The 24,714-nt window shown below is 43.2% G+C and overlaps 1 protein-coding gene across 7 annotated transcripts in view; it reads left to right on the top strand.

Moving 5' to 3' along the window:
* PDZD2 (PDZ domain containing 2) overlaps window positions 1–24,714 on the top strand; it is a 372,225-nt gene that overhangs the window by 130,621 nt on the left and 216,890 nt on the right. For all 7 annotated transcript variants that reach the window (XM_082453653.1, XM_082453657.1, XM_082453656.1 and 4 more), the window contains one exon: window positions 6,504–7,343. In XM_082453653.1, coding sequence (XP_082309779.1) covers window positions 6,868–7,343 — 476 coding nt within the window. In that variant the 5' untranslated portion in view covers window positions 6,504–6,867. The remainder of the gene's footprint in view (window positions 1–6,503; window positions 7,344–24,714) is intronic.

Below are 24,714 nucleotides of genomic sequence, written 5' to 3'. Positions count from 1 at the left end.
TGGGTGATGTGTGGTTCTCTCCATCAGTTCTGGATATAACTCCTTGCAACTGAGCCCCGACACATCTAACCTGCAGTACTGGGAAAGGTGTACGATAGCTACAATTAAAACTTTCCTTTATAAAAGGAGGGATGGAAAACAAAGCAGTCACTGTCCTTAGCAATGACCAAATTCTCCTGGAATAGCAAGAGTCCAACCCCTCATTCTTGTGGCAAGAACTCCTGTTCCTTGCCCTCCATGGCCCTTGCCTGTCTCAGGGGGCTATTCCTCATTCACTGTTTCCCATGACCACTTCTGCGGTGGGCACGGGGAGGACACCTTCTCTGGGGCTATACACATCACCAAGCCGACTGCTCATTGATGTGACTTGCTGCAAATCAGGTTGGGGTCTTTAGGCAATAGAGTTCCCTCACAAACTTAGTAGGCTTCTGGTCAATTCCCGATGACTTGTTCCTTTCCTTTCTAGTTCATGAGTTCTGCCCATGTCCCTACATTTTAACTTAATGTATGCTACTTAATGTATGCTGCTGGCCATTGCTGCAACAGTGGCCTCCGGTGCGTGATCACATCTTTGGCAGCAGGCTTACAACCTCTGTCTGATAGGGCACCACTTGCCCCCTTCTAAGCAAGCAGCCTATCTCAGCCCTGCCAGGGTCCGAATGCAGGCCTCTCAGGAGACAGATTGCAGGCTGAATGTCAAGCGTGCCTTCCTTAGTAGAGTGGTATTTCTTCCCATCTCACTTGCCAGCTGAGGAGCGCAGGACTTTGCTGGGAGTGATAAAGCACCACCAATATTCTAAATTTTTCCTACCAACTTCTCTAGCACCACAGCCTCAGTCAACACGTCTGTGACTTTCCACTGCACGGCAGCTGCCAGGTGAACCAAATATTTCACAGTACAGTGAGCGTCACCTTTCCAGCCTGCAGTATCTAAGTCCTTGGCATCTCCCTCCCTCCCCACCTTGCTCATCTAGTTCCACATTTTAGGTTCTGTTATTTTTATTTTATTTGCTTATTTATTTTTTGGCCGCGCTGTGCAGCATGCGGGACCTTAGTTCCCTGACCAGGGATCGAACCTGCTCCGCCTGCAGTGGAAGCTCAGAATCTTAACCACTGGACTGCTAAGGAAGTCCCAGGTTCTGTTACTTTTAGTTTCCCCACTTCTAGGTACCACACTGTGCATTTGTTTGGAGTTTAATTCAGCTAATCGGTTGGATTTTGAAAAATCCAAATAACGGTCATTAAACGACAAGGGGGGTTATTTTTTCTTCCATGTTTGCTCTTAAGGAATGCTGGCATGAGCCCCACCCAGAATATCCACTTTCATCTCATTGGCCAGGTCTCTGTTGTAGAGCTCTCCATACCTCCTCCAAGAGAGGCTGGGTTTTAGATGAATACATCACCACGTCCAAGAAAATAAAGGAAGAAAGAGGGAATGGCTATCAGATAGACAGTCACAAGCTTGTGACTCAAGCTACCTGCTTATTTATCATAGGAGGTCCATCGGTGGTGGAGCAGAGATCACCAGGCAGGGTGCCCGTCCGGGCAGTCGGGTGCAAGTGCAGAAAGGCAAGGTTGTCCGGAGCAGGCAGGCAGCGTGCTGATGTGGAGAGGAGCAAGGCCCCGTCCCGTGGGTCTGGGCTCTGGTCCTGGCTCTGTTACTTACTGTGAGATCTCAGGCCAATTATTTAGCCTCTCTGTTTCTGTTATTTTTTCTGAGCCTTTAAGAAGTACATACTAACAGTATATCTCCCTGCAGTATTGTTGTGACAATTAAATAAGGTGATCAATGGAAAGTGCTCATTTAGATCAGTGTCTGACATGTGGTTATACTCAGAAAACATCAGCCATTAGCCAGTGTTGGTAAAATGGGGGCAGATGCTCTTGTTTTATAAGGTGGGTACGGGGATCGGAGGGAGAATGAATGAGGCAGTGAGGAAGCAGCCGGCACAGGGGGAGGTTTCCCCTCACTCCCTCCCTGTAGCCACGCTCTCCTTGTCCTCTCTTACCTCCGCAGGCAGCTGAGCAGGCTCTGACCGCAGGGTCTTTGCACTTGCTGTCCCCTTGGCTGAGAACAGCCTTCCCAAAGATATTCTCTCACCTCCGTCTCTCACTTTATTCAGGTCTCTTCCCAGAGGGGCCTCTCCTAATCCCCTCCTACGCCCATCCCTCTTTGTCCTCTGATGCTACCCTAATTCTCTTCACAGTGCTAATCACCATCTGATGTTACCATATTTTACGTTTACTAATGCACCCTCATCAGATCACAGGCTTCATGAGGCTCTGTAGGAACGTTGTCTGTTTTGTTCAGGGCCCAGCCCGTGATGGGCACTCAGTGAACATCTGTGGAATAAATCAGTAGTAAATATTTAATCAACATTGGTCTCCTTTTAAAATGTGAGCATTTTCTAAAAGTCAAGAGAGGAGTCCTATCCAGGAGGAAGGAAGATTAGATGGAGGTTGAGGAATTTGAACTTAGCAGAGGTTTGAATAGGAGAACATTTAGAATCCAGGACAGTTGGAAGTGGGAGTTAGTACAGTAAGACAGTCCAGTGTAACCTGATTTTGAGACAAGATCTGGATAAGCCAGAAGGCCTTTTCACACCTCCTGCCAGGTTCAGGATTTAGCCTTGGATTTCAGGTGACTCTGAGTCTGTGACTTTGGGCAGATGATTGGTTTCACTTAGTTCACTGTTTCTCTCTCTTTTTTTTTTTTTTTCCATTATTGTCCCCCTCCTCTTACCCCAGAGAAAATTTTAATTTAATTTAAATTCTAACACAAGAAATTAAATACTAAGGAATAAGTGTTTGTCAGGTGGGATTGAGCTTTGCAGGGGAGGTGGGGCATTAACCATTATAATATCTAAGTTTTGTGGGTAATGTCACCCTGCTGAGAAAACATGGCTTAGCTAAAAGGGGATCCAAGAAATTTGGTCGATTCTAACACCACATTAGTAAATTACCTCGGGGACAGAAGCATTTATTTTTAATGTTAAGGCTGTCAGCTTCAAGCTACTCAAAATTAATTTAAATTATCATGGTTGTTTGCTTGAGATAGGAAGCTAATTGGAGAATTATGTATGGTAGACAAAACTGAACTGTACCATTGCAGCAGACCGCCATGTACACAAATTCTACTCCCTGTTGAAATAGATTGATGTTCAGGATGAGAAATTTTTAGACCTTTACACACATCAGCCATGGAGGGATGTTGTTATTTGTAACCATTTGCAGACTTCTGTGTCTTCTCTGGTTCAACATTCTGTTCACTGGAATATTTGGTATTGGAACGTTTCATGGGATATTGTGGAAGAACCACGCTTCTCACAGTAGTATTGTAAGATTGTGTGTCTTTGCATATGCCTTGAGTCATCTCAAAATGTTGCAGTGTATGGGAATGCTTCTAATTCCTTTATTTATAGCAAATCGCAGAAAAGGAGTTGATCAAATAGGGGGCTGGAAAGATTACTGGAAAATTCCTAATTATAGGTATGGAATTGACAGGTTATGTAGCCCATGAACACCTTAATAAGACTAAATCTCTTTGAGGGTGTCTGTACACTTGAAGTAATTTTTCCTTTTCTGAAAACTCCTTCTCTGCCCTCACCACATTCAGGGCCAGAGGGTGGGCTCCCAGCAGCCATATTGATACCTCATGACCCTGCCCCCTTGGCGATAACCAATTAGACTACTGATAGACAAATGATCCAGTCTGAGCCAATCGGCTTTGCTCACCTCCAATGTATTCATTAAAAACTTTTGAGCTGCACAGAGCAGAAAACAACTCAAGGTAAAGTTTAAAGGTTTTTTTTTGTTGTTGTTTTTAGTTTTGTTTTGCTTTACCTTTTCTCTTTTTCTTTTTTTTAAATTTAAGTAGTTAAAATTTTCAAATGTAATGTATTATAAGAATTGATAGGGTCTTTCAGATCGAGGTGGGAGGGAGGGCAGTACAGCCCCATCTAGGATGGGTGAAACCCCGGATGCTGTGGGGAAGCTAGAGCATTCTCTCTCCCCAGTCTTGCCCCTCTGCCTTCTACCAATCATCTTTATTTTATTTCTTGGCAGGATGACTTTCTTTGCTCCTCAGTTCACAGAGCAGGTAGAATATTGCCATCCAGAGGTCCTATTTCAAAAGTTATAGTTCCTGCCACACCCTGGAGACTAGATCCCTTCTCTCAAGGTCTCCATTCTCAGAGAAGAGCTCTGTTCCAGATTGCATGAGATGCCCAGCCAGGGACCCATCAACAGGGGCTGGGGACTTATATTATGTGAACGTGGCTGCCAGGAATATGCCTTCATTAATTCTGTTAAGAGGGTGGTCATAGACTTGTTACCTACTAATTTCCGTTTATTTATGCATCTCCCATTAAACTATGAACACCTTCAAGGCAAGGAATTTGCCTTTTTGATAGTATATTTTCAGTGCCAAGTTCAAGGTCTGGTTCTTAATAGATGTTCAGTAATACATGTTGCTTAAATACAAGTTGACATTTGGGAAAAAATGCTCTACTACTCTTAAGTTTGGTTCTCTTCAATCAGACTTACTTAATGAATATCTTACCCAAGATGTTTACTCTGTTTTCATACGTATGGAATCACCTGACCCGTGACTAACGCTTTGAATCACCATCAAAATTTTAATTTTAAACCATCTTTAAAAAATTGTTTTAGGGACTTCCCTGGCGGTCCAGTGGTTAAGACTCTGCGCTTCCACTGCAGGGAGCATGGGGTTCTATCCCTGGTCTGGGAACTAAGATCCCGCATGCTGCAAAGTGCGGCCGAAAAAAAAAAATTGTTTTAAATTATTGAGTCTACAAGGTGACAGACACTGTGCTGAGGTAGGGAATGTATTGATGAACCAGACATTGCCACTATATTTGAGAACCTCTCTGTGGAGTATGAGAGAACTTAGAGATCATTTAGCTTAACTTTCTCATTTTACAGATGAGGAAACAGAGACTCAGTAAGAGTTGTTAGGCCTGATGGAAAACGTTTTGATTTATTCATAAGATTTTAATACATCTGTGTGGAGTTACTGTTCAGTGAAAGGTGCTATGTATTTTGGCCAAAGGAGACATTCAATTTATGTCCATGTGTGGATTATCTTTTCTTTGATCTTGCCTTTCTTTTTAATAGGCACATGATTACGTAGATGATATTTGCTCAGCTTTTGGTTTATTTGGAACCAACTAATAGCTGGCGCTCAAGTTCTTTGGAAACTCACAACTTACTCTATTGGAAACTTCTTTACGGTTACTGAGTATTAGTATTTATTATTGATGTGGCTTCGGACACCTCTCCCATTTATTTTTATTCCTTGTTAAATCACTTCCTGAGAAGGCTCGAGAATGTTTTCCATCTTTGATGGCACAGTGTATATGGACTTTCTCTGGGTGAAAGTGAAGTTCTGAGAAGAGACTGAAAGGAGTCATTTTTCTGTGTTTACAGAGGATGGAGGTGAAAATCTCTTTGGTGGAGGAGAATTGGCCATGGAATTCAATTAACCTATCGCTGAGGGGGGATGGATTGCGTGCCGGGCGCTGTGCATGTTCAGTGGGAGGGGATCATTGCCGCCCCCGCTGGGGAGCCGCAGCTGCCGCAGACGTGTGCAGCCTGGGGGTACATGGCTGTGTGAGCAGTGTGTCCAGGGCAAGCCAAGGAGCGGCCAGGGCTGCTCCCCCAGAAGCCTGGAGAAACATCTCTCTGCCGGAGATAGCTTTGGGGTTGGCCTAAGTGTAGGCTGGTTTCAGCAGTTTACCAAAGAAAAAGAAGCGAGGCGACTGAAGCTATAGGCTGTAAAGGGACATGATACCCTCTGAGTCTACATGATAAAGCCAGGACCCTCGGCTAAACTTAGGGCCGGTGGTGGTCTAGGGGAGAGCCTGCATCTCTCTGCAGTGTTGACCGGCCCTTCTCCTCTTGGTAGCGCTGTTAGAGCAGAGTTCTGGAATGGAGAGACCTCCTGTGCCTACACTTGGGCTGATCAAGGCAAATGGACATAGACTTGAACTTCCCAGGAATGTGAGTTCTTAAACATGTCCAGAACCCCTCTACAGTCTTCCAGGGAGTCTTGTCACACAGAGCCTCCTGGGTGGATGTGAGTTTGATGGGGGTTGTCCTGGCAAAAGCCGTCTTATTTCCCTGCTGATCAGGGAAACTTCCTGGGGAAGGTCAGCATTCCGGAGGTTTCTTGTCTGAGGGAAGGGTGTGTGTGCGTGCGTGTGTATCTGTGCATCTGTATGTACAGGTGTATCTTTGTGTGCATCTGTGTGTCTATATGTGCATCTGTTTGTGTATAACTGTGTGTGTGCATCTGTATATGAGTGTGTGTGTGTGTGTGTGTGTGTGCACAGGGTGGAGGGAACAAAGCTGTGGAATGGGGAGGGGCATTAGGTTCCTGACTCCAAAAGCAAACACAGTCCTTCTGTAATACTCTCCCGCCATGCATGCTGTGTCAGAAGGCTCACTGTTGTGACCGGAATTTTTTGTTTTTCCTCGTCCAGGTGTGAACGAGTCCAGGGGAGGTAACCCTGTCGCTGCTGGTGGAACACCTCATTTCCAGGTCCTTTGCACGGGCCTCGCTGTGAAATGCACCGAGCGCGGACCGCTCAGACACTTCCTTCCTTCCCTCATTGACACTCTGGGCCCAGCGATTGTTCCACTGTTGTTCTAATTGTGTCCCATCCTCCTCTTGCCAAAGCAAACAGCCAGAACTGGAGTAGGTGTTCCTTAGTCTTGTCTGCCAGCCTGAACATGAACACAGGCAAAGCTGAGGACAGCCCGCGTTCCCGTGGGACGTGGGGCCCCGCAGGGCCCAGCCCCCAAGAGCAGGTCCTCTCATGATGTTGGCGTCTGGCAGTGAGCACCATGCCCATCACCCAGGACAATGCTGGACTGCACCTGCCCCTCCTCTACCAGTGGCTGCAGAACAGCCTGCGGGAGGGCGGGGCCGGGCCGGAGCAGCGCCTCTGCCAGGCGGCCATCCGGAAGCTGCAGGAGTACATCCAGCTGAACTTTGCTGTGGACGAGAGTGCGGTCCCACCTGACCACAGCCCCCCGGGGATGGAGATTTGTACTGTGTACCTCGCCAAGGAGCTGGGGGACGCAGAGACTGTGGGCCTCAGTTTTGGGAACATCCCTGTTTTTGGGGACTATGGAGAAAAGCGCAGAGGGGGCAAGAAGAGGAAAACCCACCAGGGCCCCGTGCTGGATGTGGGCTGCATCTGGGTGACAGAGCTGAGGAAGAACAGCCCGGCGGGGAAGAGTGGGAAAGTCCGACTGCGGGATGAGATCCTCTCCCTGAATGGGCAGCTGATGGTCGGAGTTGATGTCACTGGGGCCAGGTGAGTGGGGAGTGCCAGCTGGCGTAGGGGCAGGATGCAGAACCCTTGTGGTTCGCTTATGCCTGATGCTGGGATCGGCAGCTGCTGAGGGTTGTGAGTCCTACCGTGGTGATTAGCCAGTGGCATTTATCTTACAGAGGGAAAATACACACTCTAAATTGAAGTTTTTTGGTATTTATATGTTTCTTTTTTTGCTTCCTTATCTCTTAGAAGACTCAGGCTCAAAGTTTCTCCTTTTTCCTTGAAACTTGGGTTAGAAAGAAGAGAAACAGTACATGATAAGAGTATGAGAAATGTCACATTGAGTTAGACCCTCTTTTCCATTCAACCTAGCATCTCACCTCTGATTGGAGCAACAAAGATTAGGTCCTGGTTATGTTTCCGTCTGCCTGTCCCATATCACCTTTGTCACACACTCACAGTCCAGAAGACCCTTGAGATGCTTAGAAATGTCTTTAGACCATCCCCCACCCCGCCAGTTTCCCCATCCTGGAACATCCATTTGGATCTTTTTTTTTTTTTTTTAAGCATCTTTATTGAAGTATAATTGCCTTACAATGGTGTGTTAGCTTCTGCTTTATAACAAAGTGACTCAGTTATACATATACAATATGTTCCCATATCTCTTCCCTCTTGCATTTCCCTCCCTCCCACCCTCCCCATCCCACCCCTCTAGGTGGTCACAAAGCACCGAGCTGATCTCCCTGTGCTATGCGGCTGCTTCCCACTAGCTATCTATTTTACATTTGGTAGTGTATATATGTCCATGACACTCTCTCACCCTGTCACATCTCACCCCACCCCCTCCCCATATCCTCAAGTCCATTCTCTAGTAGGTCTGTGTCTTTATTCCCATCTTGCCAGTAGGTTCTTCATGGCCTTTTTTTTTTTTTTCCCTTAGATTCCGTATATATGTGTTAGCATACTGTATTTGTTTTTCTCTTTCTGACTTACTTCACTCTGTATGACAGACTCTAACTCCATCCATCTCATTACAAATACCTCCATTTCATTTCTTTTTATGGCTGAGTAATATTCCATTGTATATATGTGCCACATCTTCTTTATCCATTCATCTGTCGATGGACATTTAGGTTGCTTCCATGTCCTGGCTATTGTAAATAGAGCTGCAATGAACATTTTGGTACATGACTCTTTTTGAACTATGGTTTTCTCAGGGTATATGCCCAGTAGTGGGATTTCTGGGTCGTATGGTAGTTCTATTTGTAGTTTTTTAGGATCCACTTGGATCTTATCGGAATGAACATATTTCTGTTTTCTACCCATGTGACAACCTACCATGGCAGGAAGTTACGATTGGACTGTTTTGTTGTTTTCTGGGTGAGTTAGGGTCTCTAAGACCACTCTCAGCTTCAGTGATTTACTTGGGGAACTCACAGAGCTCAGAAAAGCTGTTATACTCATGGTTACAGTTTATCACAATGAAAGGAATCAGATTAAAATTAGCAAAGGTAAAGGGTGCATAGAGTAGAGTCCAGGAGAGACCAGGAACAAGCTTCCAGTTGTCCTCTCCTAGCAGAGCTGTACAGAAACACTCAATTCTCTCAGCAATGATGTGTGACAACACTTAATGGTGTATTGTTAACCAGGGGAGTTTGCCCAAGCCTTGGTGTCCAGGGTTTTTATTGGGGGTCGGTCACACAAGCACTCCATGCCTGTGTAGCTGACCTTAGTTACTAAGTATCCAGTCCTTCCAGAGGCCAAACTAGTAACACATGGCCCAAAGCCGCCATCATAGATCACATTATTAGCATAAACTATCTGGTGTGGCCCAAGGCCCCACGTATACAAAGATACTCTTATCAGGCAGGATATTTCAAGAGCTTAGACGTTACCTCCCAGGAGCTGGTCAAGGGACATTCCTTTCTTTGGAATGCACAGGTATTGGATACTCCAAACCTGCCAAGTTAATCCATTACTGCACACCAGGGTTTTAACGATGGGTATATATGAAAGAGACAGGAAAAGAGAAGTTAGAAGATATTCTGAGATGCGTAAGTTTTGTCAAGCCTTCAGGGGCTCCTGTGAGGAGGTCTCCTATATCCCAGAAGGAGAGAATCATAGAGAGAAGGGCACCTTGGAAATCATGGTGACCTTTTGATGGGGGATACATCTAACCCGAGAAGACCTTGAAGAGAGAAAAACAGTGCAAAAATACCTTGACTCCAATCTTTTCCTTCCCTTCCATCTCCTACCAGAGCTTCCCATCAATGGGAATCAGCCAGGGGCAAGGGATCCCACTGATGTTGTTCATATGTGTGAGCCTCCTGGGACAAAAGGCAGGGTAGAAAAGGGTGGAGAGTGGCTATGGGGCGGGGGGGTCAAACAAGAAGTCATTAGGCACATGCAACATGGTCTGAGTTTAAATGAGCCAGTTCATGGAAAGGACATAGCACAGGGCTGGCTGGTTGATGTGAGCGCTTACTCTGTAGACACTTTCACCAGTATTTCCTTTGGGTTGCCTCTTGGACTGATGGAGTGCTCTTGGCTAATGGCTGAGTGCCTAACTGGCAGTTACTGGGAGACACTGCTCATTTTCAGGAGGGATGTTGCAGATAAATGTTTTTATTTGGGATTAGAGATTGCTCTTAGCAAAGGAGCAACGCTGACCACCATAGCACTCAAGATGCTACAAGGACTTGATAAGGTGACTCTAGTCCCTGGTGGTGGGTTCCTTAGGGTTAGAAGTGGGGATCACTTATGAGGCAGCCCTTTCAAAGCTATTCTTGAATGTCCTCATCATTTGCAGCTGTCTGATTTGAAGGGAGTGGGTTTGGATGGAGAGGTACAAGGAGGAGCATGGAGGGCACATCCAGCAGGAGAGTGCTGTGGTCAGGAGCTGCAGCTCTGAAGCCAGACAACCGGGGCTGCCTCCCCAGGTTTCCCCACTTACCAGCTGGTCGACCTTGGGAAAATCATCCCTCTCAGGCTCTGATTTACCATCTGTGAAATAAGAACAAATATCTATTGATACCAATGACTAAATGATGAAATAATGCACATGTAGGGCTTAGTACTATGTCTAGTATAATAATAGTGCTCAATAAAAGCATCAGGATGACTATTGTGCATGGAGAGTGTTTTGGAAGACTGGGATTTTCTTATCCAAGAGATTTGTGGAGTCTTTAGGACGTTGGAGAAAGTCTTCCCATACTTGGGAAATGTTCTTTATCTGTTTAGGAAGCTCTTCTCTTGTACCGCTTAAGGCTGTGGAGTCTTTAAGAGGCAAACTTTTCTGTCCCAGGCTTTGAAAGTATATCTGGCCCTGGAATAAGATGGTTTTACAGCTACAGGGGAGGATTCCTTGGTGATTTTAATTTACTCATTGGAGCAAGTGATAGGATGATGCCCATTTTGCAAAGAAAGAAGATACAGAAGAATAGAAAGGTGATGGGCCCAGGGTCATGAGAAGATGGAACACAGCACTAGACTCTTTCATGGAAGCTCTGAGGAAGGAGCAAGTGTGATGTGATGGAAGAAGCAGTAGGACTGAGCCTGGGATTCTGGGTTCTCTCCACAGGTCTTCTGGAAACTAGCTTTGAGGCCCTGGGTAAGTGTGTCAGGATAGTGGAGTGGGGGTGGGAAGGAAGTTAGCCACCTTTGCTAACATATTAGGAGAGATCTATGAAACATTTCACTTGGGCCACTTGAGCTGGTGTTTTGGTTCCAGAAGCCCACAGAGGTGAAGTGGTGTTCCCGTGATGCCCGGCCAGTGATAACTGGCAGAGCTGACTCTCGTTCTCCCTCTGCTGACTCCCAGCTGGATACCCGATCCAGTGCACCACTCCACCTAGTGTGGTCAGGAAGAAACATTCAGGCAGGTGTGGCCGGTTGGCATCTGGGCTAAAATAGCTGAAGATGAGGAGCTTGGGGAACGGAAATAGGAAAAAGGTCAAGGAACAGGCCTGTGGGTGTTCTAAAATGTGCCTGGGATTTGTTTGAATCAAGTATGGTAAGACCTGCAGACAGGGAAATGACTGTCATGAAGGAAGAAGTTTATGCTCACAGATCCCTAGAAGCAGGAGGCACAGCACACTGTGCAGGGCCACAGGGAGAAGCACCAGCGTTGGTCAGGAGGCAGAGCGGAGAGAGGGGAAAGCATGGCCCAAAGCCTTTATTGGGGGTTTCAAGGGATGGATTGGGTGAGGCATGGTAGGTACACTGAGTAATCCTAGGATAGGATAGGATAGTTTGAGTAATTTTGGCAGGCTCTGAGCTATACGGGTGGTCTCTAGTTGTCCAGTACCTGACCCCGGGTGATTTAGACAGGGGAGTATGGGCTTGATGTGTGAGAGTTTGATAAAGAAGACAGCTGGGGTGTGGGCTCTGGGCTGGTTGGTTAGTATAGCAAAGGCACATTCCCAGGGGAATTGTTTGCTATATCTAGGAATTAGCTGGCCCCAGGGTGGTTGGGGGGAGGGGACGGGAGAGGCAGTCTCTCTAGGATCAAGGCCCCAAATGCCAGAGCATCAAGAATACAGAAACTAAGGAAACAGTTAATGTACTGGGCTTCTAGGAATTTTCCATGGCTAAGGAAGTAAATCCTCCAAACATAACTTTTTTTTTTTTAAACATCTTTATTGAAGTATAATTGCTTCACAATGGTGTGTTAGTTTCTGCTTTATAACAAAGTGAATCAGCTACACATATACACACGTTCCCATATCTCCTCCCTCCTGCATCTCCCTCCCTCCCCCCCTCCCCATCCCACCCTCCCCCCAGGTGGTCACAAAGCACTGAGCTGATTTCCCTGTGCTATGCGGCTGCTTCCCACTAGCTATCTATTTTACATTTGGCAGTGTATATATGTCCATGACACTCTCTCACCCTGTCAGATCTCACCCCTCCCCCTCCCCATATCCTCAAGTCCATTCTTTAGTAGGTCTGTGTCTTTATTCCCATCTTGCCACTAGGTTCTTCATGACCTTTTTTTTTTTTTTTTCCTTAGATTCCATATATATGTGTTAGCATACTGTATTTGTTTTTCTCTTTCTGACTTACTTCACTCTGTATGACAGACTCTAACTCCATCCACCTCATTACAAATACCTCCATTTCATTTCTTTTTATGGCTGAGTAATATTCCATTGTATATATGTGCCACATCTTCTTTATCCATTCATCTGATGATGGACACTTAGGTTGCTTCCATGTCCTGGCTATTGTAAATAGAGCTGCAATGAACATTTTGGTACATGACTCTTTTTGAATTATGGTTTTCTCAGGGTATATGCCCAGTAGTGGGATTGCTGGGTCGTATGGTAGTTCTATTTTTAGTTTTTTAAGGAACCTCCATACTGTTCTCCATAGTGGCTGTATCAATTTACATTCCCACCAACAGTGCAAGAGTGTTCCCTTTTCTCCACACCCTCTCCAGCATTTATTGTTTGTAGATTTTTTGATGATGGCCATTCTGACGGGTGTGAGATGATACCTCATTGTAGTTTTGATTTGCATTTCTCTAATGATTAATGATGTTGAGCATTCTTTCATGTGTCTGTTGGCCATCTGTATATCTTCTTTGGAGAAATGTCTATTTAGGTCTTCTGCACATTTTTGGATTAGGTTGTTTGTTTTTTTGTTATTGAGCTGCATGAGCTGCTTGTAAATCTTGGAGATTAATCCTTTGTCAGTTGCTTCATTTGCAAATATTTTCTCCCATTCTGAGGGTTGTCTTTTGGTCTTGTTTATGGTTTCCTTTGCTGTGCAAAAGCTTTTAAGTTTCATTAGGTCCCATTTGTTTATTTGTGTTTTTATTTCCATTTCTCTAGGAGCTGGGTCAAAAAGGATCTTGCTGTGATTTATGTCATAGAGTGTTCTGCCTATGTTTTCCTCTAAGAGTTTGATAGTGTCTGGCTTTACACTTAGGTCTTTAATCCATTTTGAGTTTATTTTTGTGTATGGTGTCAGGGAGTGTTCTAATTTCATACTTTTACATGTACCTGTCCAATTTTCCCAGCACCACTTATTGAAGAGGCTGTCTTTTCTCCACTGTATATGCTTGCCTCCTTTATCAAAGGTAAGGTGACCATATGTGCGTGGGTTTATCTCTGGGCTTTCTATCCATAACTTTTTGACTAGTGAATAGTCATGGCTCTGAACTTCCCTTTTCTGATGGGGCTATTGTGTGTGTGCTGGATGATGAAGGGCCAGGTAAGGGAAGGTCTACCCCCAGAACCCCTCAGATGTAGGGGTAGGAGAAGGAGAAGGCCAAGACCCTCTGCTTGGTCTTCAAGACAGTATAAAAGTGAATCAAGTAATGAGGCAAGGGCTCCTGGAGTCCTGACTTCCCAATGCCCATAACAACCAGCAAGTTCACAAGACAGGAGAGAAAGAGACAAGGTCGATTTTTCAAGATTCACTCCTTAGTTCTCTGGCATAATTATAAGAAATGCTGTTTATTGAGCAGTTGCTACCATAGGGACACTCTGCCATCCAGTGTGATTTAATACATACCACAACTTTATAAAGGACAGCTTTAGATGGGAACCTTGACCACAGAGAGGCCATGTAACTTGTCCAAGGACACCTAAGAAAGAGGCAGAACCAGATGTGAACTTGGGTCTAGCTGCCACCACATTCTGTGTTCCTAGCTTCTGTGCTGTACTACCTCAAATCTGCACCAGAGTTATACTTTGGTCCTTGTCACCTTTACTTGTAAGCAACAGATTTCAGGTGTCAATCCACTAACTTCCCTACCCCCCCACCGACACAATAAGTCATCCACAATATCACTTGGAATTATAATAGGGGGCACTCTTTTGGGCAATCCATTCTGTTCCTTCTCTTGAGTTTGATTTAGAATTCAAAACTCCCTTAGATGATGTTATGGGGTGACTCGTGTGTCCCACCCCCCAAATTCACACGTTGAAGTCCTAACCCCCCAGAACCTCAGAATGTGGCCTTATTTGGAAATAGGGTCATTGTGGATGTAATTAGTTAAGATGAGGTCGTGTGGGAGTAAGGTGGGCCCCGATCTAGTAGGACTAGTGTCCTTATAAAAAGGGCAGATCTGGGGATAGACATGCACACAGGGAGAATGCCATGCGAAGGTTGGCATCATGCTGCCGCAAGCCAAGGAATTACGAGAAGCTAAGAGAGGGACCTGGAACAGATATTTCTCCAGTACTCAGAGGGAGCATAGCTCTGCCAACACCTTGATCTTGGACTTTTAGCATCCAGAACTGTACGACACGTTTCTGTTGCTTAGGCCGCTTGGTTTGTGGTACTTTATTTTGACAGCTCTAGCAAACTAATGTACATGGTATTCTGACCCTGTCACCTATGGCTAGTCAGTTATTCAGGCAATTTCCTCCCTGACGAGGTCACTCTGGAAACTTTAGAGCACTGTGGATGTTTTCGGAAGAGAACACTCTGAAGATCGCATGTGTGCTAAGCATGGGAGAAGCAGGTGCCAAATGTAGAAGATGAGGTCATGGTTGGCTTATTTTAAAAATTCGTTTAGGGTCAATTTGGAAAGTTCATCCCTGGGGGAAGAGTAGAGAATTCACAGCCATGGGTTTGACACCCTTCTGCACCCCAGAACCGATTCCAAAGCTTAACCTGTGACTGTCCCAAAATTGCAGATCCCTTTCTGCTTTTTCCCTGACTGACAATCACGAGGTCGGCAGTTTGCTTCCAGCATCCCCAAGTAGCGCTGGGAACCCCTCGTTCTTTTGAGTGGTAACAGCATCATTGCAGAGTGAACTTCTAGAAAATTTTCTGAGACGGCGAGGGATACCAGTAACGTTCAATGTCACATGCCCCATCTGTCAGGCGTAGCTGATAACACATGGAGGAAAGTTTTTGTCTGCGACTCTATCATACCTACTCCGGGGAAGATGAGATTTTCTGGAATGTTCTGTATATGTCTTTTTGGAGAAGGGAGAACTGGGAAGGTTTTTTAGATTATTTCCTACAAGGAATACTTTGTAACCCCATTCCCTCCCTCCCTCCCTCCGCTAGCTTTCTATAAGTAAACCAGATCTGTTCCCTGCGGACAGATTGTTCCAAATTGGTAACAAAATGTGGAATTAATTAAAACACAACCCACACACCAAAACAAAAACAAGTAGCCTTTTCTGAAAAGTAAAAGGGCCCATGTTCCACTTAAAATGTATTTTTCAGGATGTGAACCTCAAGTGGACTTTTTTGTCCATTAATACATATGAGCAGGGCACAGAGCAAAGAACAGGGGCCTTGGAGAGGTGGACCTGGCTTCCAGCCCCGCTTATTGGCTGTGTGGTAAGGTTACCTCAGCCATGGGATGTTGATGCTTCCTCCAACAGGATCATTTAGTGGATGAGATAAGATGATTTATTTAATGTACTGAATAGGCCTCTGGCACATGGTAGATGTTCAATCAAAGGTAGCTTTTAACACCCTTCCTAGTTGGCTTCAGGCGACCTGACCCCAGGGCACAGCATGAACCGAGAAAAAGCCTTTGAGTTTGAGGGGCAGAGAAGAGCCTAAAACTCTGGCAGTTTGCTCAGCAGGAAAGGGAATAATCTTCAGCCCAGAAACCGGGGTGATATTCAAATACTGAGCGACCTGTATGGCGTGGGTACCAGCCTGTAGGAAAGGATGCTAGTGCATCCTGGCGCCCCCCCAGAGCCAGACTGCATCTTTGAGTTACTGGGGTGTGAGACAGATATGTGGTCCCAGGAGAGGGGCCAGGGTGCTGGGCTGGCAGGAGGACCTGGGGCGCTCAGGGCGATTGGCCAGCTGGTACAGGGGTGTTACTACTGGGCGAACTAGCTGAATATCAGCCCTGGCCAGAGGTAACCTTCAGCACAGTACTAACTGCGTGTAAAATTAAATTTAGAGTTGTTACAAGCTCAGACACCGGTTACCCATGGCAACCCTGAGTTCTCTCTAGGTTATAGCAGATTTTAAACAGAGTGTCAGGAGGCTGCTAGAAGGTGTTACTTGGAAAAATGACTGCAGGTAGTGATGTAGGAGATTGCAGGAAGGAAGAATTGCCAATTATAGCTTTATAATATAGTCTCTGGGGACATTACGCACGAGGGTCCTGCTTACCTGAATACTGTGCCCAAAGGCACCAGTGCTCTATTCAGGACTGTATATATACTAAGAGGTAGTCATCATGATGACCTAGAACATTCAGGAAAGGTTAAATTATATTCAGTTTTCCATTTAAGAAGCCAGAGAGGCGTGTAATACACTTCAGAAAGATTCTATTACAGAAGGTTAAAAGGAAAACAAATTTCAGCATTTAAAATTCAATTATCTGGAAAAGTCGTCACGTGGAACAGCCCATTCCCCAAGGATGCGGCGTCAGTGGAGCATTACAGGACCTTACATTCGTGCCCACTTCGTTCCTCTCAGCCTGCTTTCCCCACATGCTACTGCATTTTATGTCTTGTTTTCTGGAAGGTAGCCCAGAGTTCATCCAAGTCCTATTTTATCATCGTACCAAGGAGGAAACTGAGGCTCCAGGAAGTGGTTTCCTGGGGTCAAGAATCTTCTTAAGAGAAGAGCAAGGACCAGAATTCAGGGCCTCTGGCTCAAATTCTAGAACTTTTTCTTCAACACTACAAACAGTAACCAATGAAATTAGAAAAAAATTTTTTGCACTTTACTGTTGATGGTAAGAAACAAATAGAAAATCAAGTTTTTCTACATATCTCTACAACCATTCTCTAAATGGATGTTGGTTACATCTAGAACCTTCCTTCTCAACAAGAGTTTAACTTATAGCCGCTTCGTAAATGTGTAATTGATGACCCTTGGACTGAACTTTCCCTCAGGTCTTCCAAGCACTTTCTGGGCAAGGCTGTAGACCATCTTCTGCCATCGCCTGCCCTCTTGTGGTTGAAGTCGAACATGGTGCTGGGCGTTTTAGTCAAGCTTATTATTCATTCGGCTGTGTGGGTTTCTCAACTGTGCCGTTAGGATGGTGTTTTCAGCCTTCAGAGCTCTCTCTAGAATGGGAACATCTGAGCCATCCCTCAGCAGAAAGGGACTCGGGCATCATCCCTCTCCTCTTTGGTACCTGGTGTCCTCGTGCTGCCCCCAGGAGGTGCCCCATCCCTGTTCCCCCCTGGCATCCCCTCCTAACACTCACAGCCCCGGTCCCCTACAAGTAGGTAAGTAGCTGATCTGATAAGCCCACTGGTGCTTAGCTCTTGGCGACAGATGGTCGGGGGAAGTTGTCCTTCCCCAGCCCAGCTTAAGCCTCCTGGAATCAGAAAGCCTCAGGGAAGGGTGAGTAGCAGGGCAATGTCAGACACTCCGCCAGCCAATGGGGTGGATTTCTTTAGAAACCTAGCATCTTTGGCGAGCCCTCAATTACAGCCTGCAGGCAACTCCAGGGCCACTTACAGAGCAGCTTTTCAAGGTCCGTTTGTTCTTGTGAGGGAAAAGATTACATTAAAGGAGCCACTTTTCATGATTTAAAAGTGGGTGAGGTTGCAGAGCTCCATCCAGAGATGCTCTTTCATTTCATCCCAGTGACCTCCTTCTTCTGGTACCCCCCCATCAGAGCCACTGCTGGGGGACTGACTTCAGCCATGGGAGATGGAAAACCCAAATCTCCCACTTGAGACACTCGCTTTGAAACTTTTAGCATTATTTTTGAGAATTGTTGTAACTGTAAACCATAAAGAGGAAAAAAGGATTAGATCATCTCAGTGTGATTATAGTTCTACCAGCCTGACTTCATAGCCTTCTCTCTCTGGGCACTCCTGGGCCATATTCAAGAATTTTGACTTCTACTTCATCTTTACGTCCGGATATTAAATAAGTGATAAGCATTTTTATTCTCTCATTTTGAGCACCAGATGCCCTCAAGAGTTTTTCTTTTCCAAAAGGTCATTGTCCAAACTTCAGCACCTGTTTCGATCCTTGTTCCTCTCTAGTCTTCTGGAGTGGAGGCAGGTAACCATGTGGCCTGACTTCGCTGTTCCTAATTAACCTGTTTGCCAAGCACAGAGGTTCGGAGACTTGAACTCCTGTCTTTTGGTGTTGGACTATTGGTTGCTGCCTTCTCCTGGATGGGAATAAAATCTGATATTTTCAGGACCCGTGTGTGTGTGTGTGTGTGTGTGTGTGTGTGTGTGTGTGTGTGTGTGTGTGTGTGTGTGTATCTTCTGTGCAATTTATAATAAAACATGGGTTTTCAACAGTTACATAGATTTCTTCATGGGCTTCTTTTTTGATATATGATCTTCCTCCAAAGATTTTGAGGGTATGAGTTTAAGTTATATTATTTTAAATAAATGGTCGTGGAGAAGTGGCTTCTAGTGGCATTTTGGATGACTGGGCTTTCCAATGTTGAAATGGACAGAGCAACCCCAGGTTGAGTATCCGGGTCCTTTGTACCCCTGAGCCACAGAAACCTGGATACAGGGGCATCAGCGATGGTCTAATAGCTGATTCATTCCCATGTTATCTCATTCAGGGTTCTTTCTTCACCAGAGAAAGGATGATTCTATCATTTACAATGTCTCTTGGGCTTAAATTTAGCCATTGGGGAGGTGGGGGAGGGAAAGGGGGAGGACTGAGCTATTTCCAAGGCTGAAGTGCATATTTGTTCTGCCCTTAAGCTGGACTTGAAGGTTAGACCATTTAAATGGAGCTAGGATCTATTAAGAAACTTTTGACGTTTGGGATCACAGATATATTTTCACAAATGTCCCTGAAGGAGGTCTGAACTGTTATCAGGGGAAGAGGAAGTAGGTGTGCTTCTTAAAAATTCAAGCTCCATTAAATACAGGTCTCTGTCAAATTGCATGGCAAGCCTTGAGGGTTTTCCCTGACTCAAGGGTTTTATTTAGTCCAGATGTCCATTCCCGTGAGGTTCCTGTCTGACCCAGCAGAATAGGCAGAGAGGACTTAAATGGCAGTCACCAGAAATGGTTCTTGCTTGAGAAAGTTCGTCGTCCAAGTGGGATAAGAAGATCCATGGGGTGAGGGAAAAAATTATTAACATCTCAAGATATATTTTTATCTTAAAAAAATAAGAAATTGAGCTTGGCTAATATTTTAGACATGGATTGACAGTGACATCCTTATTCAATCTGTATGTCAGAGGATCCCATGTCCTGTGTGGTATGTGACATGTCCTGAGGGAAGAAGAGGTGATCCACAAAAGTCCTCTCACCGATTAATTCACTTTTGACTCATTTCAAGGAAATATAGTTTATGTAGGCTCACTCAGTGAAGTAGGCTTATGAATTAAAGTACGTATATTGTAGGATTTAAATTAACTTTACCAAATGAATAGATTAACTAAAATTCTTGAGGGAAAAAAAAAAGGATTAAAAATAATTAATGCAGGTGTAAGCAAACCATAAGAAAATGGCTGGGTTGACCCTTTTTTTTACCACTGGTATGTGCTCAACCACATTATAAGGTAAACTGACGACAGTCTATTCAGAGTGACAAGAAGTCAGACAAAAAATGAAAATTCAAAGCTATCAAGAGACTATGTGAAATACACATTTCCAGCCTCTATTATTAAAGAAAAACCTCAGCGTAAACAGATTGTACCTTGAGTTAATCCCTAATTATGGTGGGAAGTCATGATAATTAACAAGATATTTAAAATCTAAACATCCACCACATGAATACAAATAGTGTTAAATGTTTTAGCAATGTTTAAAATTATGCAATACTAAATCTAGTCCAGAATTTTAGTAAACTGAATATTTTACGAGCCTATTTGGAATTTCTTTTTACTTAATGGCTTAAGGCAAAATGTCACATGCCATTAGGAAAACCCTCATTCTCACTGATGTGGTAAAAATAGCTAAAATAATACATAGGAGACAATATAGCTACAAAATAAAATGCCTGATTTTTTCAGCAAATTCTACTAAAAGGTACACAGAAACATTGCTGAAGTTTTAAAGAAACAGTATGCCATGTGGCAGTTTGCTGTATGGTTTGAGAAAAGTATGGCTGTTTCTCACATGTTCCAAATAAGGGTATTTGCTTGGTTCTGCTTCACTAGTGCAATAGGACACCTACTTATGCATGAGTCACTAAAGAAAAGAGGTACAAGAAAGGATATATTTTTAAAAGGCAGTGACTTCGTTAGTTAAAATAATGCTTTATGGGGAAATTATATAAGGTAACAGCTGCTTTGATTAGAATTTTAAATTCAGGGTAAGGTTATAAAAATAGGTCAGAACATGAAACTGATTCACTGCATTGGTCCTAGGAAAGCTGATACAGCCAAGAAGCTAAAGACAGAAGTGCCCAAAATGCTAAAGAATGTCATCAGTATGGTTAATTCTGTAAAAATAAGACTTTTTAAATTAGTAGAATTTTTACTCTTCTCTGTAATAAGATGGGGAATGACCATGGTAATGTTTTACTCTGTAGAGGTCTGATGTTTATCTTGAGGCAATGCATTTAGTGTAATCCAACTTAAAGATGGCTGTGTAGTTTTTTCCTTCTACAAAAAAGACAGTTTCAAATTTACCCACTTTATCTATGAACAAGTGGTTCTCAATGGCCTGCTTCCTGGAGGCTATTTTTTAAAAAATTTTTATTGGAGTATAGTTGCTTTACAATGTTGTGTTAGTTTCTGCTGTACAGCAACATGAATCAATTATACGTATATCCCCTCTTTTTTAGATTTCCTTCCCATTTAGGTCACCACAGAGCATTAAGTAAAGTTCCCTGTGCTATACAGTAGGTTCTCATTAGTTATCTATTTTATACATAGTAGTGTATATATATCAGTCCTAATCTCCCAATTCATCCCACCCCCTGCTTCCCCTCCTTGGTATCCATGAGTTTGTTCTATACATCTGTGTCTCTATTTCTGCTTTGCAAATAAGTTCATTTGTACCATTTTTCTAGATTCCACATATAAGCAAGATTATATGATATTTGTTGTTCTCCTTCTGACTTACTTCACTCTGTATGACAGTCTGTAGGTCTATCCACATCATCCACATCAAATGGCCCTATTTCCTTCCTTTTTATGGCTGAGTAATATTCTATCATTTATATGTACCACATCTTCTTTATGCATTCCTCTGTTGATGGACATTTAGGTTGTTTCCATGTCCTGGCTATTGTAAATAGTGCTGCAATGAACACTGGGGTGCATGTATCTTTTTGAATTATGGTTTTCTCTGAGTATATGCCCAGGAGTTGGAATGCTGGGTCATGTGGTAGTTCTATTTTTAGTTTTTTTGAGGAACCTTCTACTGTTCTCCATAGTGGCTGTATCAATTTTCATTCCCACCAACAGTGTAGGAGGGTTCCCTTTTCTCCACATTTACTGTTTGTAGATATTTTTTGATGGTGGCCATTCTGACTGGTGTGAGGTGATACCTCATTGTAGTTTTGATTTGCATTTCTCTAATAATTAGTGATGTTGAGCACTAATTATTAGTGCCTCATGTGCCTCTTGGCCATCTGTATGTCTTTTTGGAGAAATGTCTATTTAGATCTTCCTCCCGTTTTTTGACTGGGTTATTTGTTTTTTTGACATTGAACTGTGAACTGCATGAGCTGGTTGTATATTTTAGCAATTAATTCCTTGTCAGTTGCTTTGTTTGCAAATATTTTCTCCCATTCTGAGGGTTGCCTTTTCATTTTGTTTATGGTTTCCTTTGCTGTGCAAAGCTTTTAAGTTTCATTAGATCCCATTTGTTTATTTTTGTTTTAATTTTCATTAATCTAAGAGGTGGATCAAAAAAGATCTTTCTGCAGTTTATGTCAAAGAGTGTTCTGCCTATGCTTTCCTCTAAGAGTTTTATACTGTCTGTCCTTACATTTAGGTCTTTGATCCATTTTGAGTTTATTTTTGTGTATGGTGTTAGGGAGTGTTCTAATTTCATTCTTTTACATGTAGCTGTCCAGCATAAGCAATAAGCATTGCTTATTGAAGAGACTGTCTTTTCTCCATTGTATATTCTTGTCTCCTTTGTCATAGATTAGCTGACCATAGGTGCGTGGGTTTATCTTTGGGCTTTCTATCCTGTTCCATAGATCTATATTTCTGTTTTTGTGCCAGTACCATACTGTCTTCATTAATGTAGCTTTGTAGTATAGTCTGAAGTCAGGGAGCCTGGTTCCTCCAGCTCCATTTTTCTTTCCCAAGACTGCTTTGGCTATTCGGGGTCTTTTGTATTTCCATACAAATTGTAAAATTTTTTGTTCTAATTCTGTGAAAAATGCCATTGGTAATTTGATAGAGATTGCATTGAATCTGTAGATTGCTTTGGGTAGTATAGTCATTTTCACGATATTGATTCTTCCGATCCAAGTACGTGGTATATCTCTCCATCTGTTTGTTTCGTCTTTGATTTCTTTCATCAGTATCTTACAGTTTTCTGAGTACAGGTCTTTCGCCTCCTTAGGTAGGTTCATTCCTAGGTATTTTATTCTTTTTGTTGCAATGGTAAATGGGATTGTTTCCTTAATTTCTCTTTCTAATCTTTCCTTGTTAGTGTATAGGAATGCAAGAGATTTCTGTTTATTAATTTTGTATCCTGCAACTTTACCAAATTCATTGATTAGCTCTAGTAGTTTTCTGGTAGCATCATTCGGATTTTCTATGTATAGTATCCTGTCATCTGCAAACAGTGACAGTTTTACTTCTTCTTTTCCGATTTGTATTCCTTTCATTTCTTTTTCTTCCCTGATTGCAGTGGCTAGGACTTCCAAAACTATGTAGAATAATAGTGGTGAGAGTGGACATCCTTGTCTTTTTCCTGATCTTAGAGGAAATGCTTTCAGTTTTTCACCATTGAGAAGATGTTTGCTGTGAGTTTGTCATATATGGCCTTTATTATGTTGAAGTAGGTTCCCTCTATGGCCACTTTCTGGAGAGTTTTTATCATAAATGGGTGTTGAATTTGTCAAAAGCTTTTTCTGCATCTATTGAGATGGTCGTATGGCTTTTATTCTTCAATTTGTTAATATGGTGTATCACATTGATTGATTTGCTTGTATTAAAGAATCCTTGCATCACTGGGATAAATCCCACTTGATCATGGCATATGATCCTTTTAATGTGTTGTTGGAGTCTGTTTGCTAGTATCTTGTTGAGGATTTTTGTGTCTATGCTCATCAGTGATATTGGCTTGTAGTTTTCTTTCTTGTGACATCTTTGTCTGGTTTTGGTATCAGGGTGATGGTGGCCTCATAGAATGAGCTTGGGAGTGTTCCTTCTTCTGTGATTTTTTAGAAGGGTTGAGAATAATAGGTGTTAGCTCTTCTCTAAATGTTCGACAGAATTTGCCTGTGAAGCCATATGGTCCTGGACTTCTGTTTGTTGGAAGATTTTTAATTACAGTTTCAATTTCATTACTTGTGATTGTTCTGTTCATATTTTCTATTTCTTCCTGGTTCAGTCTCGGCAGGTTGTGCATTTCTAAGAATTTGTCCATTTCTTCCAGGTTGTCCATTTTATTGACATATAGTTGTTTGTAGTATTCTCTTATGATGCTTTGTATTTCTGCGGTGTCTTTTGTAACTTCTCCTTTTTCATTTCTAATTTTATTGATTTGAGTCCTCTCCCTTTTTTTCTTGATGAGGCTATCTAAAGGTTTATCGATTTTGTTTATCTTCTCAAAAAACCAGCTTTTAGTTTCATTGATCTTTGCTATTGTTTTCTTCATTTCTATTTCATTTATTTCTTCTCTGATCTTTATGATTTCTTTCCTTCTACTAGCTTTGGGTTTTGTTTGTTCTTCTTTCTTTAGTTGCTTTAGGTGTAAGGTTAGGTTATTTATTTGAGATTTTTCTTGTTCCTTGAGGTGAGATTGTACTGCTGTAAACTTGCGTATTAGAACTGTTTTTGCTGCATCCCGTAGGTTTTGAGTCATTGTGTTTTCATTGTCATTTGTTTCTTGGTATTTTTTGATTTCCTCTTTGATTTCTTCAGTGATCCATTGGTTATTTTGTAGCATATTGTTTAGCCTCCATGTGTTTGTAATTTTTACAGTTTTTTCCTGTAATTGATTTCTTTATTTTTTGAATTAATTAATTAATTAAATTTTTTCTTTTTGGCTGCGTTGGGTCTTTGTCACTGTGCGTGGGATTTCTCTAGTTGCAGTGAGTGGGGGCTGCTCTTCATCGTGGTGCATAGCCTTCTCATTGCACTGGCTTTTCTTGTTACAGAGCATGGGCTCTAGGCGCATGGGCTTCAGTAGTTATGGCACGTGGGCTCAGTAGTTATGGCTCGTGGGGTATAGAGCACAGACTCAGTAGTTGTGGCACACAGCCTTAGTTGCTCCGCGGCATGTGGGATCTTCCCAGACCAGGGCTCAAAACCATGTCCCCTGCATTAGCAGGTGGATTCTTAACCACTGCACCACCAGGGAAGTCCCTGTAATTGATTTCTAATCTCATAGCACTGTGG

The sequence above is a fragment of the Balaenoptera physalus genome (assembly GCF_965194825.1).
Source record: "Balaenoptera physalus genome assembly, chromosome: 3".
Taxonomy (NCBI): domain Eukaryota; kingdom Metazoa; phylum Chordata; class Mammalia; order Artiodactyla; family Balaenopteridae; genus Balaenoptera; species Balaenoptera physalus.
The sequence above is the reverse complement of the archived record's forward strand: the minus strand, read 5'-3'. Positions and strand labels throughout refer to the sequence as shown.